This window comes from Salvelinus sp. IW2-2015, linkage group LG7, assembly GCF_002910315.2.
Source record: "Salvelinus sp. IW2-2015 linkage group LG7, ASM291031v2, whole genome shotgun sequence".
Lineage (NCBI taxonomy): Eukaryota > Metazoa > Chordata > Actinopteri > Salmoniformes > Salmonidae > Salvelinus > Salvelinus sp. IW2-2015.
Window position 1 is genome coordinate 1,779,149 of NC_036847.1, and position 20,315 is coordinate 1,799,463.

A 20,315-nucleotide genomic window follows, 5' to 3' on the forward strand; every position below is an offset into this window, starting at 1 on the left:
AGACTTGGCACTATGGTACCGCTACCGCTTGTCGTGCGGTAGCAGAGAGAACAGTCTATGACTAGGGTGGCTGGAGTCTTTGATAATGTTTAGGGCCTTCCTCTGACACCGCCTGGTATAGAGGTCCTGGATGGCAGGAAGCTTGGCCCCAGTGATGTACTGGGACGTTCGCACTACCCTCTGTAGTGCCTTGCGGTCGGAGGCCGAGCAGTTGCCATACCAGGCAGTGATGCAACCAGTCAGGATGCTCTCGATGGTGCAGCTGTAGAACCTTTTGAGGATCTGGGGACCCATGACAAATCTTTCCAGTGAGGGGGAATAGGTTTTGTTGTGCCCTCTTCATGAATGTCTTGGTGTGCTTGGACCATGTTAGTTTGTTGGTGATGTGGACACTGAGGAACTTAAAGCTCTCAACCTGCTCCACTGCAGCCCCAGGGAATACAGGAGGGGACTGAGCACGCACCCCTGAGCGGCCCCTGTGTTGAGGATTGGCATGGCTGGTGTGGTTACCTACCCTTAGTACCTGGGGGCGGCCCGTCAGGAAGTGCAGGATCCAGTTGCAGAGGGAGGGGTTTAGTCCCAGGGTCCTTAGCTTATTGATGATATTTGAGGGCACTATGGTGTTGAACGCTGAGCTGTAGTCAATTAATATTATTCTCACATAGGTTTTCCTTTTGTCCAGGTGGGAAAGGGCAGTGTGGAGTGCAATAGAGATTGCATCATCTGTGGATCTGTTGGGGCGGTATGCAAATTGGAGTGGGTCTTGGGTTTCTGGGATAATGGTGTTGATGTGAGCCATGACCAGCCTTTCGAAGCACTTCATGACTACAGACATAAGCTTCCGGGTTAGAGTCCCGCTCCTTGAAAGCGGTAGCTCTAGCCTTTACCTCAGTGCGGATGTTGCCTGTAATCCATGGCTTCTGGTTGGAGTATGGACGTACGGTCACTGTGGGGACGACGTCATCGATACACTTATTGATGAAGCCAATTACTAATGTGGTGTACTCCTCAATGCCATCGGAGCAATCCCGGAACATAATCCAGTCTTTGCTAGCAAACAGTCCTGTAGCTTAGCATCTGCTTCATCTGACCACTTTTTTATAGACCGAGTCACTGGTGCTTCCTGCTTTAATTGTTGCTTGTAAGCAGGAATCAGGAGGATAGAATTATGGTCAGATTTGCCAAATGGAGGGCGAGGGAGAACTTTGTATACGTCTCTATGTGTGGAGTAAATGTGGTCCAGAGTTTCTTTTCCCTCTGGTTGCATATTTAACATGCTGATAGAAATTTGGTAAAACGGATTTAAGTTTCCCTGCTACTAGGAATGCCGCCTCTGGGTGAGCGTTTTCTTGTTTGCTTACGGCGGAATACAGCTCATTCAATGCTGTCAGTGCCAGCCTCTGAATATGGTGGTATGTAGTAAACAGCTACGAAAAATACAGATGAAAACTCTCTAGGTAGGTAGTGTAGTCTACAGTTTATCATGAGATACTCTACCTCAGGCAAGCAATAGCTCGGGACTTCCTTAGATATCGTGCACCAGCTGTTATTTACAAAAATACATAGTCTGCCGCCCCTTGTCTTACCAGATGGCGCTGTTCTATCCTGCCGGTGCAGCATATTACCAGCCAGCTGTATGTTGATAGTGCCGTCGTTCAGCCACGTCTCCGTGAAGCATAAGATATTACTGTTTGGAATGTCCCGTTGGTAGTTTAATCTTCCACGTAGGTCATCTATTTTATTGTCCAAGATTGCACGTTTGCTAGCAGAATGGAAGGAAGTGGCGTTTTTTTGGATCGCCGACGAATTCTCCGAATGCAGCCTGCCCTCTGGCCCCTTTTTCTCCGCCTCCTCTTCACGCAAATCACAGGGATCTGGGGGCCTCCCGGGTGGCGCAGTGGTCTAGGGCACTGCATCGCAGCGCTAGCTGCGCCACCAGAGACTCTGGGTTCGCGCCCAGGCTCTGTCGCAGCCGGCCGCGACCGGGAGGTCCGTGGGGCGACGCATAATTGGCCTAGCGTCGTCCGGGTTAGGGAGGGTTTGGCCGGTAGGGATATCCTTGTCTCATCGCCCACCATGCAGCCTGCCCTCCGGCCCCTTTTTCTCCGCCTCCTCTTCACGCAAATCACAGGGATCTGGGGGCCTCCCGGGTGGCGCAGTGGTCTAGGGCACTGCATCGCAGCGCTAGCTGCGCCACCAGAGACTCTGGGTTCGCGCCCAGGCTCTGTCGCGACCGGGAGGTCTGTGGGGCGACGCATAATTGGCTTAGCGTCGTCCGGGTTAGGGAGGGTTTGGCCGGTAGGGATATCCTTGTCTCATCGCGCACCAGCGACTCCTGCGCAGTGCGCGCTAATCAGGGGAGCCAGGTGCACGGTGTTTCCTCCGACACATTGGTGCGGCTGGCTTCCGGKTTGGAGGCGCGCTGTGTTAAGAAGCAGTGCGGCTTGGTTGGGTGGTGTTTCGGAGGACGCATGGCTTTCGACCTTCGTCTCTCCCGAGCCCGTACGGGAGTTGTAGTGATGAGACAAGATAGTAATTACTAACAATTGGATATCACGAAATTGGGGAGAAAAGGGGAGAAAGAATCACAGGGATCTGGGCCTGTTCCCGAGAAAGCAGTATATAGATGGCGTCGGCCTCGTCAGACTCATTAAAGGAAAAAAAGGATTCTGCCAGTCCGTGGACCAGTCTGTTTCACTTGGGTCTTGTTGTTCATTGCTAGCAAATTGTGAGTCCTTTTCACAGTGCATGAGCTAGTATGGATTGAGGTGACAGGACTGACTGACAGGACAACCAGAGACAACGGGCATTTTATGTAGTAACAGAGTGTCATACGGACTTTATGGTATCAGTTGTCAACCCTACCCACTAATAATACAAATCAAGCTCACAAACACACGTCTCATGATAGTGTCAGAGAGGGCTGTCACTCTCTTCTTCCCATCATGATGTGTTTCTACAAGTTGCCATGACACAATGCATCCCATACTATTGATTCCCTGTATAATTCTGTGAGATTTGGGTGCTGTTCAATTACATATCCCATATGCTATGTTTACTCCGCAACATGAAAACTTGTGCTCTGACTGTATTTGCCTGAGAATAAACTCAAATTACATGTGAAATATATTTCTCTTAGAAAACCACATCAGTGGGAGCACAAAGTGAGCTAAGGCTCAGATGACCAGCCAGCAGAGTACCAGGGAAGGACAGGGCTGTCCTAATACTGGATCTGATACAGAGGAAAGGATAGAAGAGGGAAGCCCCACCCTGTGCAGAGGTTTGACCCCTCCCATTAGAAGTAACAGAGAAGGAGACAGAGACACTGATAGATAAAACACTGGTCTTTCATTTCAAGCCTTTCTTGTTTCTTTGCAGTTTCCATCCAAGCCTCCCTCTCTCTCTCTCTCTCTCTCTCTCTGAGGAGGGAAAGTGAAAAGCAGCCATAATCAAGGTACTGTTACATCCTCGAGTGGAACGTCTTTAAGTTTAGAACTCGCCAAATTCTTTATTTCTAGAGTATAGACTTATTTTCCATTTCACTTAGAGCTAAAACCTGTGTTGTGCCTCGATTGACACTAAGTTATGTCAAATAAATGTACATTACTTTCAGTATGGTACCCAATAGTACCTATGAGAATTCTGCCAAAGGCAACATCAAATCATCACCATCCTCACTCTGTTCCAAAGTCATCCCTGTCTAAATGAACCCTTCCCCTTTATCTTTGGGATTTTGATTATCCTATCTTTCCTTCATAATTATGTTTGGAGCCTACTGCAACACAAAGACAGGCCGGGTGTTTCGATGGGTATTGAGAAAATGTGAAAAATGGAGGAAGCGTGCTCCCTCATTACGGTATGGAGTGGACAAGTGGTGCCATTAGAACCCAAGTGTCTGACCACTCTTGTTTACTGAAAAGGAGCTGGTGGGGCTAGAATCTGCTGTCTCCCTCTAAAACAGGGAAGCGTATACTTTTCTGCTGGTTAATGTGGTGGCGAGATCTCTCTGACTCTCTGTAGTACATAGTTGAATACATGCATTATGAATACCTTTGTTGCTATAACAATGTTTTTTTTTTATTAACTCACTGGTTGCGATATTATTCAGTTTTATTTGAACAGACAGATATAGAGGGGCAGTCAAACAAGTAGTTCAGCTGAGTCCAATGAGCGCTGATGCACGTAATGATGGTGACAGGTGGGCGTAATGACGGGCAGCCTGGCGCCCTCGAGTGCCATGGATGGGAAACGGGAGCAGACGTGACAGTATCCCCCCTCTAGGGGCGCCACCCGGTGTTCCACGTAGGCGAGCCTGACGGGCCGGCCGAGACATGGCTGTCAGACGAGCCGGCTGAGGCATGGAAGCCCGACGAGCCGGCGGAGGAGTGGGAGCCTGGCGAACCGGCTGAGGCATGACATGGGGTGGGAGCCTGCCAAGCCAACCAGGGCAAGAAAACCTCTCGAGCCAGCTACGGCGTGGAAGCCCGACGAGCCAGCTGAGGTACCCCCGGTTCCTTCGCCAGCGGCACCCTTACCCGACGTCACCAACAAAAACAAAAAACATAAACTCCCTGATGCTTCAAGTTGTGGTGTCAGCATTCTGTAAGGACCGATGCTGGGAGACAAGAAGCAAGTACAGGGAGTGAACATTTAATGGATAACAGACAGGAAACAAACAAGGACAGAGCATCTGAACAGGGGAAAACATAATGACATCAATGCTGACACGGGGAACAAACTGAAGAACAGACAGATATAGAGGGGCAATCAATCAAGTGAAGGAGTCCAGGTGAGTCCAATGAGCGCTGATGCACGTAATGATGGTGACAGGTGTGCATAATGATGGGCAGCCTGGTGCCCTCGAGTGTCTGGGAGGGGGAGCAGGTGCGGGAGCAGGCGTGACAAAAACATGAAACATAACATAATAAAGAACATTAATAGACAGGAACAGCTCAAGGATAGAACCAGTGGTGTAAAGTACTTAARTAAAAATATTTAAGTCGTTTTTGGGGGTATCTGTACTTGAGGTCGACCGATTATGATTTTTCAACGCCGACACCGATACAGATTATTGGAGGACCAAAAAAAGCCGATACCGATTAATCAACGGATTTTTTTATATATGTTTGTAATAATGACAATTACAACAATACTGAATGAACAATAAACACTTTTATTTTAACTTAATATAATACATAAACACATTCAATTTAGTCTCAAATAAATAATGAAACGTTCAATTTGGTTTAAATAATGCAAAAACACAGTGTTGGTAAAGAAAGTAAAAGTGTAATATGCTCCATGTAAAAAAGCTAACATTTAAGTTCCTTGCTCAGAACATGAGAACATATGAAAGCTGGTGGTTCCTTTTAACATGAGTCTTCAATATTCCCAGTTAAGAAGTTTTAGGTTGTAGCTATTATAGAAATTATGACGCGTTGACTATTTCTCTCTATACCATTTGTATTTCATATACATTTGACTATTGGATGTTCTAATAGGTACTTTAGTATTGCCAGCCTAATCTCGGGAGTTGATAGGCTTGAAGTCATAAACAGCGCTGTGCTTCAAGCATTGCTAAGAGTTGCTGGCAAATGCTGTAAAGTGCTGTTTGAATGAATGCTTACGAGCATGCTGCTGCCTACCACTGCTCAGTCAGACTGCTCTATCAAATATCAAATCATAGACTTAATTATAATAAACACACAAAAATACGAGCCTTTTGTCATTAATATGGTCAAATCAGGAAACTATAATTTAGAAATCAAAAAGTTTATTCTTTCAGTGAAATACGGAACTTTTACATATTTTATCGAATGGTTGGCAACCCTAAGTCTAAATATTGCTGTGACATTGCACAACCTTCATTGTTATGTCAAAATTATGTAAAATTCTGGCAAATTAATTACGGTCTTTGTTAAGAGTTTGAGTTTATTTTATTTTTACAGGGACAGTGCACATTAATCAACGTTTCAGTAAAAGTGCCAGTTTTAGCCAGCCGACTAATTTTCAACCGCAGTCCCTGGGCAGGTTATTAAAAACAATTACAATATAGACAATCATTGAGCAGTGAGCACACGCAGAGCAACATAGGACAAGCAAGACGTAGCATACAGACAGAGCAACATAGAACAAAAAGCAGTAAGACAAAATTCATAAAAGCAACAAAGTGTTTCCACACCTCACGAGCTACAGACAACAGACAACATGTAAAGCGGCAATACACAGCTAGGGATTATGTTCAAAAATCTGATTGACCTTTAGCCATGTCTTCATGCATTTTGTGAAAGTGTGATATGTGGTGCAGTTATGTGTGTTTGATGGCAGGGTATTCCAGACATGGGAAGCTCTCACAGAGAAAGCAGATTTACTAAAGGTGATTTTCCTTAAGGGAACTATACAGTCACCTCTCATGGCAGACCTTGTGGATCTGCTGCATTATGTTTGGGTTTTCTGTTTAACAAAAATACTGAGTGGAGGGGGAGCCAGGCCATTTAGGATCTTGAATACAAGACATGCGTCGGTGTATTGCACGAGATTTTCCCAACTCAGGAGCTCATGCTTTCTGAGGATGTAACAGTGATGATGGCTATTGGGCTTCCTATCAAGCACTTTGAGAGCCTGTTTGTAGACAGACTGAATAGGTTTTAATGTTGTACAGCAAGCTTGGGCCCAACTAGTCAAGCAGTATGTTAAGTGAGGGAGTATCATAGATTTGAAGCACAGTTTTGCTACCTCTGTAGTCAAACAATTTCGTATAAATCGGAAATTAGCTAGGTTGTATTTGGTTATCTGAATTACCTTTTTCACATGCTTTTTAAAAGAGAGGTTGGAATCAAATATGATGCCAAGGTACTGAAAATCAGATACCACCTGGAGCTTCTCCCCTGACACATAGACATCTGGCTCAGTAGCATCTGTTGCCCTCTTTGTGAAGAACATGCAAACAGTTTTTTTCACATTGAGATGCAAACATGAGTCACTGAGCCACTTTGTAACCTGGACCATTACAGTAGTGAGTTCTTGTGCAGCTTGTTGTTTGCTCTTTGCTTGCACATATATCACTGTATCATCTGCGTACATTTGAACTTCAGAATCAGTACAGACAGAAGGCAGATCATTAATGTACAGGCTGAACAGGAGGGGTCCCAGTATTGACCCTTGGGGCACGCCCACATCATAGCTAAGAGTGGGTGACAGCTCATTGCTCATTCTGACACACTGAGTTCTGCCTTCAAGGTATGATTTCATCCATCTCAAGGCATCGGGGGAAAAGTTGAACTTGGACAATTTTGTGATGAGAATCTCATGGTTAACAGTATCAAAAGCCTTCCTTAGGTCCAGAAACACAGCCCCAACAACGCCCCCTTTGTCCATTTTGGACTTCACATTTTCCAGAAGAAAGCAGTTGGCCGTTTCTGTGGAGTGTTTCGCTCTGAAGCCAAACTGCATGGAGTGTAATGTGAAGRGGCTGTTGTTGAGGTGGGCAATCAGTTGTTCTGCTACACACTTTTCAACAACCTTTGACACCACAGGTAGTATACTAATGGGCCTGTAGTTACTCACGTCAGCAGGGTCGCCCGATTTAAAGATGGCCGTTATTATGGCCGACTTCCATACCCTTGGAAACACCCCGAGACCAATAGATGTGTTGGTGACCTTAGTAATGGGGCCCAAACTGTGTGTGAAGAAATGGTTTTCACACAGTTCGCAACGAGCCAGGCGGCCCAAACTGCTGCATGTACCCTGACTCTGCTTGCACTGAATGCAAGAGAAGTGACACAATTTCCCTAGTTAATATTGCCTGCTAACATGCATTTATATTAAGTAAATAAGCAGGTTTAAAAAAAAAAATACTTCTGTGTATTGATTTTAAGAAAGGCATTGATGTTTATGGTTCGGTACATTTGTGCAATGATTGCGCTTTATTCACGAATGTGCTTTTCATCACCCAATTGGCGAAGTTGAAGTAAGCTGTGATTCGATATAAATTAACAGTCACCACTTTGATTATATGCAACGCAGGACAAGCTAGTTAACTTCTTATGGATAGAGGGCAGCATTTTCACGTTTGGATGAAAAGGTGCCCAGAGTAAATGGCCTGCTACTCAGTCCCAGTTGCTAATATATGCATATGATTAGTAGATCTGGATAGAAAACACTCTGAAGTTTCTAAAACTGTTTGAATGATGTCTGTGAGTATAACAGAACTCATATGGCAGGCAAAAACCTGAGAAAAGATCCAACCAGGAAGTGGGAAATCTGAGGTTGGTCGTTTTTCAACTCAGCCCCTATTGAAGATACAGTGGGATATGGGTCATGTTGCACTCCCTAAGGCTTCCACTAGATGTCAACAGTCTTTAGAACCTTGTCTGATGCTTCTACTGTGAATTGGGGCCGAATGAGAGGGGAATGAGTCAGAGATCTGCCAGCAGCAAGGGGCTGGTCACGCGCATTCACACCTATCTAATCTCTACTTTACTTTACTATTTCTATTTTTGCCAACTTTTACTTTTACTTCACTACATTCCTAAAGAAAATTATATACTTTTTATTCCTTACATTTTGCCTGACACCCAAAAGTGCTCGTTACATTTTGACAGGAAAATGGTCCAATTCACACACTTATCAAGAGAACATCCCTGGKCATCCCTACTGCCTATGATCTGGCGGACTCACTAAAAACAAATGCTTTGTTTGTAAATTATGTCTGAGTGTTGGAGTGTGACCCTGAAATTTGAAATGGTTTATACTTTCACTTTTGATACTTAAGTACATTTTAACAATTCTGTTTACTTTTGATACTTAAGTATATTTAAAACCAAATATTTTAGACTTTTACTCAAGTAGTATTTTACTGGGTGACTTTCACTTTTACTTGAGTCATTTTCCATGAAGGTATCTTTACTTATACTCAAGTATGACAATTGAATACTTTTTCCACCACTGGATAGAACTACATCAATTTTAAAAAGGCACACGTAGCCTACATATCAATATACACACACAAACTATCTAGGTCAAATAAGAGAGAGACATTTTTGCTGTGAGCTGTTGCTTTATCTGTTTTTTTAAACCAGGTGTGCTGTTCATTTGATCAATATGAGATGAAACAGAGTTCAATGCAATAATGGCTTTATATAATACTGTACACTTTCTTGAATTTGTTCTGGATTTGGGGACTGTGAAAAGACTGCTGGTGACATGTCTGGTGGGGTACAGTAAGTGTGTGTGTCAGAGCTGTGTGTAAATTGACTATGCAAACAATTTTGGATTTTCAACACATTAATGATTCTTATAAAAAGAAGAAGTGATGCTGTCAGTCTCTCCGCAACTCTTAGCAAAGAGAGACTGGCATGCATAGTATCTATTTTAGCCCTCTGATTACAATGAAAAGCAAGACATGCTGCTCTGTTCTGRGCCAGCTGCAGCTTAACTAGGTCTTTCTTTGCAGCACTCGACCACATGACTGGACAATGATCACGATAAGACAAAACTAGAGCCTGCAGGACTTGCTTTTTGGAGTGTGGTGTCAAAAAAGCAGAACATCTCTTTATTACAGACAGACCTCTCCCCATCTTTACAACCATTGAATATACATGTTTTGACCATGACAGTTTACAATCTAAGGTAACACCAAGTAATTTAGTCTCCTCACCCTGTTCAACAGCCACACCATTCATTACCACGTTCAGCTGGGATCTAGAACTTTGCGAATGATTTGTACCAAACACAATGCTCATAGTTTTAGAGATGTTCAGGACCAGTTTATTACTGGCCACCCATTCCAAAACAGTGCATCTCTTTATTAAGGGTTTCAGTGACTTCATTAGCTGTGATTGCTGATGCATATATGGTTGAATCATCAGCATACATGGACACACATGCTTTGTTTAATGCCAGTGGCAGGTCATTGGTAAAAATAGAAAAGAGTAGAGGGCCTAGAGAGATGCCCTGTGGTACACCACACTTGTTTGACATTAGAGAAGCTTCCATTAAAGAAAACACTCTGAGTTCTGTTAGATAGATAGCTCTTAATCCATTAGGTTGAAAAGCCTTAACACATAAGTTTCTCAACAACAGGTTATGGTTAATAATATAAAAAGCTGCACAGTACAGCTCCCACAATCTTCTTATTATCTTTCAACCAATCATCAGTCATTTGTGTCAGTGTTAAGCATGCTGATTCTGTTGTTCATTTGTTTACAGAGAAATAGCATTGTATTTGGTTAAACACCATTTTTTCCAACAGTTTGCTGGCTGGCAGCAAGCTTATAGGTCTGCTGTTAGAACCAGTAAAGTTTGCTTTACCACTCTTGGGTAGCAGAATGATTTTTGGCTTCTCTCCAGGCCTCAGGACAAAGACTTTCCTCTAGGCTAAGATTAAATATATGACAGATAGGAGTGACTATAGAGTCAGCTACCATCCTCAGTAGCTTTCCATCTAAGTTGTCAATGCCAGGAGGTTTGTCATTATTGATCAACAACAATTTTTCCATCACATCCACACTAACAAAATTTTAACTTGCAATGCTTTTCTTTCTACGATGGCTCACTGTTCATTGTTGGCATTTTATGCCTTAGTTTTCCCACTTTGCCAATGAAGTAATCATACAAATAATTGGCAACATCAAATGGTTTTGTGATGAATATACCATCTGATTCGATGAAAGATAGAGTTGAATTTGTCTTTCTGACCATAATTTCATTTTAAGTACTCAAGTTTTTTTCCCATCATTCTTTATATCATTGATCTTGACTTCATAATACCGTTTCATCTTCTTCTTGTTGAGTTTAGCCACATCATTTCTACGTTTGCTGTAAGGTAGCCAGTCAGATGTGCAGCCAGACTTATTTGCCACTCCTTTTGSCCCATCTCTTTCAAACATACAGTTTTTCAAATCCTCATCAATCCATGGATCCTAAAAAGTTATAACAGTCAATTTCTTAACAGGTCCATGTTTATCAATAATTGGAAGAAGCAATTTCATAAATTCATCAAATGCAGCGTCTGGATGCTCCTTATTAATCAGACCAACTCTTTTTTTAAACATCATCCACATAAGAGTCACAGCAAAATATTTTGTATGATCTCTTATATGCTATTTTAGGTCCAGCTTTTGGAACTTTGGATTTCCTGGAAATACTGTAGCCACTATATTGTGATCAGTGCATCCAATGAGTATGGATACTGCTTTAGAACAAAGGTCTACAGTACTAGTAAAAATGTGATCGATACATGTGGAGATCTTGTTCCCGTAGTGTTTGTAAACACCCTGGTAGGTTGATTAATAACCTGATCGAGATTACAGGCACTGGTTACAGTGAGAAGCTTCCTCTTGAGCAGACAGCTTCATGAAAACCAGTCAATATTCAGGTCCCCAAGAAAGTAGACCTCTCTGTTAACATCACATACAGTACACTATCAAGCATTTCACACATATTATTTAGATTCTGAATGTTAGCACTTGGTGGCTTGTGAAGAGTGTGAACTGTGAAGTGGTCTCCCTTTCCACTTACACTGCTCGTGTACGCAAGTTGACACCCTTAACTTTTTTTCAAATAAGAAGTCTTGACTTTTTGTTGAAGGAGCCTCAAAATGAGTAGTTATTCTTATTTTAMWTTTTTTATTTCACCTTTATTTAACCAGGTAGGCCAGTTGAGAACAAGTTTTCATTTACAACTGCGACCTGGCCAAGATAAAGCAAAGCAGTGTGACAAAAACAACAACACAGAGTTACACATGGGATAAACAAACGTACAGTCAATAACACAACAGAAAAATCTGTATACAGTGTGTGCAAATTAAGTAAGGAGGTAAGGCAATAAATAGGCCAATAGTGGTGAAGTAATTACAATTTATCAATTTACACTGGAGTGATATACAGTTGAAGTCGGAAGTTTACATACACTTAGGTTGGAGTCATTAACTTCACTAGGGTAGGGGGCAGCATTCGGAATTTTGGATGAAAAGCGTGCCCAAATTAAACTGCCTGCTACTCAGGCCCAGAAGATAGGATATGCATATAATTAGTTGATTTGGATAGAAAACACTCTAAAGTTTCCAAAACTGTTAAAATAATGTCTGTGAGTATAACAGAACTGATATGGCAGGCGAAAACCTGAGGAAAATCCAACCAGGAAGTACTATTATTTTGAAAGGCTGTTTTTCCATTGAAARCCTATCCACCATACAAAGACTTAGGACCCAGTTGACGAGCTCTGTGGCTTCCTCTAYATGTGGCCAGTCTTTAGGMATTGTTTCAGGCCTTTACTCTGAAAAAATTAGGGAGATACAGCACTTTCAATCAGTGGCCAGTGGAAATTTCCATTCATCAGCCATGCGCCTTTCTTGTTTCTCCTTTCCTATTGACGAAGCTTTTGTCTGGTTGAAATATTATTTATTATTTATGACAAAAACAACCGGAGGATTGATTTTAAACAACGTTTGGCATGTTTCTACTAACTTTTATTGTACTTTTAAAAAACTTTTCGTCTGGACTTAGTGCACATGCCTTAAGCATTCGGATTACTGGATAAAACGAGAAAACAAAAATAAGGTTTTTGGTCATAAAGAAGGACATTATCGAACAAAACAAACATTTATTGCTTGGGTCACACCTGGGGATGGAGAAAACCAGGGAGCGGATCGGGAACCGGTTCCACTGGCCCGGAGTCAAGCGTTAAAACGACCATACAGGATACCAGAAGCCCGGAGGGTGGTGGTCCAGCGGGAAGTGGCGACAATGCTAGAAATGGGGGTACTGGAGGAGTCACACAGTGAGTGGTCTAGCCCCATAGTGCTGGTTCCGAAACCGGACAGAACCGTCCGCTTCTGTAATGACTTCCGGGGCCTGAACAAGGTCAGTAAGTTTGATGCCTACCCCATGCCCCAGGTGGACGAACTGATCGACCGCTTGGGGATGGCGAGATACGTCAGCACCTTGGACCTGACGAAGGGGTACTGGCAGGTGCCACTGGCAGCGGCCTCCCGGGAGAAGACTGCCTTCTCCACCCCGGGGGGGCTATACCATTAACGGGTTCTGCCTTTCGGGCTCCACGGGGCACCAGCGACCTTTCAGCGCCTCATGRACCGCGTCCTGCGGCTACCAGTGAATACGCCGCTGCTTATCTGGACGACATAATTGTGGACTGTGACAGTTGGGAGTCACATCTATGTAGGTTACAGGCCGTGGTGGATGCGCTAAGGGATGCAGGTCTGACCGCGAAGCCCCACAAGTGCAAGCTGGGCTACGCCGAGGTGGAGTACCTGGGCTATCAGATCGGGAGGGGAAATGTGAACCCCAAGAAAAAAAAATCGCTGCCATCAAGGGATGGCCTGTCCCCCGAACCAAGAGGCAGGTGAAGTCATTCCTGGGGTTAGCAGGGTACTACAGAAGATTTGTACCTAAATTTGCCGCAATAGCTTCTCCCCTCACAGACTTAACGAAGGCACGACTACCCCAGACAGTGCGATGGACGGAGGACACAGAGGCGGCGTTCCAGGCCCTGAAGGATGCGCTATGTTCGCACCCGGTACTTGTCACCCCGGACTTCTCAAAAAAACTCCTGATCCAGACAGACACGTCTGACACAGGGGTAGGGGCCGTTTTGTCCCAAGAGCAGGAGGCCGAGGAGCACCCCAWCATGTATGTCAGCAGGAAACTCCTCCCGGGGGAGAAGAAATACGAGAAGGAGTGCCTCACCCTGAAGTGGGCAGTGGACACCCTCAAGTATTACCTAATAATAGGGGAGGTACGTGAGGYGTTGTTGGCTCCCTCTGCTGGGAATACGGGARCTTGGCACCCCGACACGGACAGCCCTAAGTGGAGGTAATTGGAAAGAGGAAAGTGCCAACCAGCCGTGGAGGCCAAATAAAAGGAGCACTGTGGCACACCGCGAGGGAGAATGGGGAGAGACAGACACCAAGCCACAGTAGAGAAGAAGGACCGAGCCAAACCTAAGTGATTTTCTTTGTTATGTTTATTTTCTGTCTTAGTAAAGTTGTTTTTGCGGACTGAAACCTCCCTGTCTCTGTGTTAATCTCTGCACRCTCAACCCAACACCCCATGGTTTACCACGTAGCCTGTATAATTTTATCAAGTCAGTCAATCAAATGTATTTATAAAGCCTTTTTCACATCAGCAGTTGTCACGAAGTGCTTATACAGAAACCCAGCCTAAAACCCCAAAGTCAATCTGTCTCTTTAAAGCAGAAGTTGTTTCTAGACCTTATCACCGCCACCCTACTTTGCTCTCTGGCCGATTCTGACAGACCAGCATTGCAATGCCGTGGTCATGAACAGGACACCACAGGCTTAGGCAAGCAATAGCCAAGCTACCATATGATAGTCAGAGAGGGATGGCATGTTAGGTTTAAGCCTCTGCATGCATAGAGTACATAAATAAACAGATAGCTAGCAGCCCTGGCTGTTGAGTGAAGACAATAAACCTGCCTAGAATGGATGTCTCAGGAATAGCACCTCATCAAAAAGCAGACTCCCTTTGATTAAACATGACCTCCACACATATGACATACCCCAACGTGCCTGGACAAAAACAACATGAACACATTTACATCCACATGCCGCCCTAACACAGTTTGACGAATTTATAAAGGGATATGAAGATGCTGGCTAATAAATAAGGAGGCACCTGCTGGAAGTCGGAGGGAGCGATCATGTTTCTCAGTGATGGCTCCAACACTAGGACAGCAGCATACTGGGGTATTGTAGGCTAGGTGGAATGCACTTGGCGGACGGTCAGCAGCGTTCCTATTAAAACAAGTGGCCTTGACCAGACAGGGAGGATGGGACACGTGAGTCACTCTACAGGGGACAAGTGCAGAACACAATCCACATGTAAGGACTCCATCGTCAGCTGGACTGCTCTGAGTGTCTCAAAGAGCATCATGCAAATTAGACGTATCATTATTAGTGTTGGTGTAGAGGGCTGGGACTAATGTGTGTGTCTGTGAGTTATTATGTGGACTGCAGTGCATATAATGTGACAGTTGTGGTCGATTCCAATTCATTTCAGGAAATGAATGCAATTTAATACATCACTTGAAAATACCCATGGTAAAAACATTGGCAATTTTCCATTTACAATTGTAATTTTTTTACTACTTCCTGAATTGGCTGGGGCTGGAATGGCATTGAGTGAATGACTCTGGAGAATAACTCGATAAACAGTGATTTATCAAAATCACCAGCATGTGATTTCACAGTCCTTCATTTGTTCTTTGGGACTGTGCACTTAGTTTGCTACTGGTGTAGCAGCCAGCTATATATATTATAACCAACCCTGTACTTCCCTAACCCTGTACTTGAATTTAGATWATTTTTCAAGCATCCTGTATTATGAGATTGAGATGTGATGGTGGCTCTGCCTTGGGAATGCCTTGTCATGCAAACCGGATATTTTCTCCATTGACTTCCTATTCCAAAGTGACATTCTAATTCATATCACATCATTAAAATGTTGAGGTAAAACAACACATCAAACCAGTAAGAGTGTTTGTATCGATATCTAGTTGTATTGATACCAAACAGGTATCAAATCTGACATATTGCATTTTCTTGACTTTGTAGGACTGGGGAGGGACAGAGAAGAGAGAGAGGAAGAGGGAGCAGCAGCCTTCGTCTGACAACGTGACCATTGGATGAGCCCCGTTCATGCGTCTCCCTGTGTGCAACTCCCACATCACTATGAACTGTGAGCAGGACTTTGGAGACGGGGGCCTGGGTGTGACCCTCACACTCCGACTGCTCATGCACGGCAAGGTACGTATGAGGTGACGGTTTAAGTGAATGGGAATATCYGGGAATATATAAGAATCGTTGTTGGAAGAACTGTAGCCATACAGGAATTATCTGTAAGGGATTAGTTAAAGTTTGAGGATGTAATTACAGTATGTAATATGATTTTCCTATTGACTCATGTCCCTGCTCTGCTTAGTCTGTCAAATTTCAATAATACAAGTGAGACATTTGATTAAGATATTTATGTTGATTTAGCACACAAAGAGGTCATTATGGTATGTTTAAAGAAGTCTATGTTTATATATTTCAATAAATCTTGTATTTCTTTAATTKATGAATTTTGTATTTTTTTCTCCTGGGCTTTTTAGGAGGTTGGCAGTATCATAGGCAAGGTGAGAAGGCTTATCTTTTTATTCTATCATTTATGTTATTTCTAACTATTTTCTGAAGAGATACAGTATTCAGAAGGGCTTTTTGATCCTTGAGATATGCTGTTATCACAAGGGATGACTATTTTCAGATCAATGAAGACTATTTCTAGAGTTGTATTAATATTGTACTATACATTGTACTATAACAAAAGATATGGGAATTATCCTGTATTTAAAATAGACACTTGAAACCATGCCATTTTGTAAGTATTCATAAGCCAATCTATGTGGATTGATTTTCCCAATCAGTCAATATCTAGAAGAAGCAAAACAAACATAAGGCCTCCTGACACACTTTGCTAACTGTATTTCCCCGTTGCAAATGTAATTGCTTTAAACCAACCCACTTAAAACCTTCTCCATTCCCTAATGCAGTACGGTAATCCATCAAATGGAAACATTAGTGCATTGACTGCAAACCTCCGGTTGAAACTGAGCTCCAAAAGGCATATTACTGTCAGACCCTTGTGATCAGTTTAGTGTCTTCTAGGAGGGCGTGTAGGGTGCTCTCTACCCCTCCGCTGGCTCCCACTAGCCCTGCAGCCTTGTAATAGAACACAGGCGAAGAGAAAGAGGGAGAGGGATAAAGAAATATGGGGAAAGAGAGAGTGAAGGAACGAGGGAGAAACCAACACAGAGGGGATGAGAGATTGAGAAAAAGAGGGGATGAGAAAGAGAGAGGGAGAGAGAAAAGAGAGAAAAAAAGGGGATAAATAGATGTGGAGAAGAAGTGGGAGGGTGAGAAATGCTGTGTGTGGCGGTAACCAGGCTCTCCATCCAAAACACGTGTGTTAATAACTCCGTTCCCCCTCCTCATCTCTATCTCTCGGCTAGGCTTCAGCCCAACATCCTCCACAGTATCCCAAATGACACACTAGCATTCTATTTAGTAGGAAATAACAGTGTGGCTGAGTACACAAAATGGTATGGGTGCGTTTGTATTTGAAAACATCCGGTTGTCAATGTCATGGGTGTAGTTGGTAGAATCGTTTAGAAGCAGGAAGAGAGAATGATGGGCTGAGGCCAATATAAAAGTGACAGATGGAGTGGCAATCTAAAGCTGGCAGAGGAGGTATGACAGAGGTGTGACTTAATTTCACTCCTGAGCCTGGGTGGAGTGACTGACTGGCTGGCTGGCTGGCTGGCTAGCTGGCCGCTGGCCACACAGAAAGGATCTCACAAGGACAGGACAGACATTAGTCGATAACAGAAGAGTAGATATAGATGTGAACAAAAAGGGGCAGATTTAAGTTTTTACTGTATYTACTATATTTTATACATTTAGGATGTGATGAGAATACTGTATGTCAGTGGCTTTGTGCTAAACGTCTCAGACTGAAAAAGGACTCTACTTTTCTATTCCCATGACAGCTTAGGTTACTTTTCAATGGAGGGGAAATATAGTCAACGTGAAGAAAGGTATCAGTTTAATAGGGATTGGAAGTGCAGGCAGATTTCCATCTGCAAGTTGAGGACACACTGAGAGGCCAGTACTTTTTAAACAAACCACACACCTCACTTCAAAGTTGTCTTTCATMTTCCTCTTTCCCAGAAAGGTGAGACGGTGAAAAGAATACGGGAGGAGGTATGTTACCAGCTTCCTATCTATTAATACTGKCCATCATATGTGTACGAGTACTCGACATTACCATATTGCATCCAAAGTAAAGCCTGTCATTGATTGATTAAATAAATGTATATCATCTAGCTCCAAAGCTATCAATATCACATCTGGTATCTGCGTCAATATGCATTATTTGTCTGAAATCTTTATTTTCCAGTTATTGTGTAGTACAGAAGTGTACCATCACAAAAAAAAAGGTTATAGTTCAAGGCAAAACATAATCAAACGGGAGACAGTGTCTAATATTGTTTGCAATGTGTGGTGTAGAGTTCCATTAATATTAAACCCAAACCCTCTCTGGATGTTTGAGAAGGTTGACTGGGATAGCATACAGAACAGCCTTATAGTCTGACCTGCCCATTGGCCACTCTTCTCTTTCAATAAAAAATCTCTCCCTTTTTCACACTCTCTCCTYCCATATCTTCTTCTCCATTTYTGGGGTGGCAGGTAGCCTAACGGTTAGAGCGTTGGGCCAGTAACCGAAAGGTTGCWGGATCAAATCCCAGAGCTGCCAAGGAAAAAGTCTGTCTTTCTGCCCCTGAACAAGGCAGTTAACCCACTGTTCCCCAGTAGGCTGTCATTGTAAATAAGAATTTGTTCTTAACTGACTTGCCTAGTTAAATAAATAAAAATCAGCCTCAGTATCAAGCTCTCTTTCTCCCTGTCTCTTTTTTTATTCTAGGTCTCTTTCCCTCTCTCCAATTTTCAGTCCAGTTTTTTTTATCTCTGCCTACCCCTCTCTCTCCCTTTATGTCTCTCTCTTATTTCTCCCTCATAAACCTCAAGGGTGCAGTTGATCCGATGGCGCTTGATTAATTCTGTACAAAAAGTAATTAGATTGCCATTGTGTTGGTTCAAATTACTCTGACTCCTGATGCAAAGCTATTATATTTTACTTTATGAAGCAGAATKATAAACATAGGCAGATAGACTGAGGGAGCTATACAGCCACTGGATTTGTCTGCCAGTGAACCAGTCATCCATGCTAGTCATCYGTCCACCCAGTCCGTCAGTCAGACAAACAGGCCTTTAATTAGTTCCCCCTATGTGAGGCTCTTTGGCTTCCTCCCCRGGCCCTCTCTGTCTCCACATTGTCAGAATGACTCAGTGGGATGACTGTAATAAACATCATAGAGGTTAAAGTACCATCATACCTCTACTACACACRTGTCCACTCCATTCCCCAGGGCTCTGGAGATAAATTAAATGACATTGGATGGAGGGATCAGAGTACCAGCCTGGGGTTAAATTACAGCGAGGTCAATTCCCTGTATGATGATCCAGCTATCTATTGTTAGGTATCTGTAGGACAGGGTGTATTTACTGGTCTGGAGTTTGCTAAATTTGACCTTTTATTTTTGTCCTTCATCCCTATGACTCTTTTCCCCTTACCCATATCACTTCCATTTACTTTACTTCTTGGTCTGTCTCCCTACAGAGCAGTGCACGAGTCAACATTTCAGAGGGATCATGTCCAGAGAGGATCATCACCATCACCGGCTCTACAGACTGTGTCTTCAGGGCATTCACCATGATCACATGCAAACTGGAAGAGGTAAGACAACACAATCACTGTTTCCCTAAGAGATTTTCTTAAGCGGGGCAAAGCTGCCCCTCGGCTTCAATTGATTTGATGTACAGTACCAGTCAAAAGTTTGGACACACCTACTCAACTCGAGGGTTTTTCTTTGTTTTGAATATTTTCTACATTGCAGAATAACAGTGAAGACATCAAAACTATGAAACAGTACATATGGAATAATGTAGTAACCAAAAAAGTGTTAAACAAATCTAAATATATTTGAGATTTGAGATTCTTCAAAGTAGCCACCCTTTGCCTTGATGACAGCTTTGCACACTCTTGGCATTCTCTTACTGCATGATTCCATATGTGTTATTTCATAGTTTTGACGTCTTCACTATTATTCGACAATGTAGAAAATGTTCCAAATAAAGAAAAACCCTTGAATGAGTAGGTGTGTCCAAACGTTTGACTGGTGCTATATAATTTCCTGGTTTCCAATTTGGTCAAATGTTTTTATTTATACTGTACAGTTCATCATGCAAATTGAAGATATCGTGGAGAATCATTAGTCACATTTAATAGCAAGGTTTCCTCCCAGGTTGGCTTCTACTGGTGATTAATTTGACGTTGGATACCAGTTAGACTTTTGCTGCTCTTGGTGCAAGAGCCTTTTAGTTTCTCATTATAATACTGCAGGGGGAAGTTTAACTAGCATTGTGCATTTTATGCAGCATAGTGACTTATTCAATAGAGCCTCACATTGGAACATCTCAGACAACAGGAGAGGAACAGACAATGAAATGATGATGAAAGAACAGACAATAACATGTTAACGTGCTACTGAATTAAACAGATGAGGTTTGTGTTTAAAACCGTCATGTTTATATTTATCCACCAGCAAACTAATTAACATGGTAGATTCAGGAACATTTCGGTTGGTCTACCTGCAGTTACTCCCCGCATAGTCGGGCC

The 20,315-nt window shown here is 43.1% G+C and overlaps 1 protein-coding gene across 2 annotated transcripts in view; it reads left to right on the top strand.

The window, feature by feature from the left end:
* The window catches only part of LOC111966182 (poly(rC)-binding protein 4-like), a 43,507-nt gene that overhangs the window by 6,888 nt on the left and 16,304 nt on the right, over window positions 1-20,315 (top strand). For both annotated transcript variants that reach the window (XM_023990621.2, XM_023990622.1), the window contains exons 2-5: window positions 15,593-15,784; window positions 16,132-16,155; window positions 17,747-17,779; window positions 19,257-19,373. In XM_023990621.2, the coding sequence (XP_023846389.1) occupies window positions 15,677-15,784; window positions 16,132-16,155; window positions 17,747-17,779; window positions 19,257-19,373 (282 nt within the window). In that variant the 5' untranslated portion in view covers window positions 15,593-15,676. The remainder of the gene's footprint in view (window positions 1-15,592; window positions 15,785-16,131; window positions 16,156-17,746; window positions 17,780-19,256; window positions 19,374-20,315) is intronic.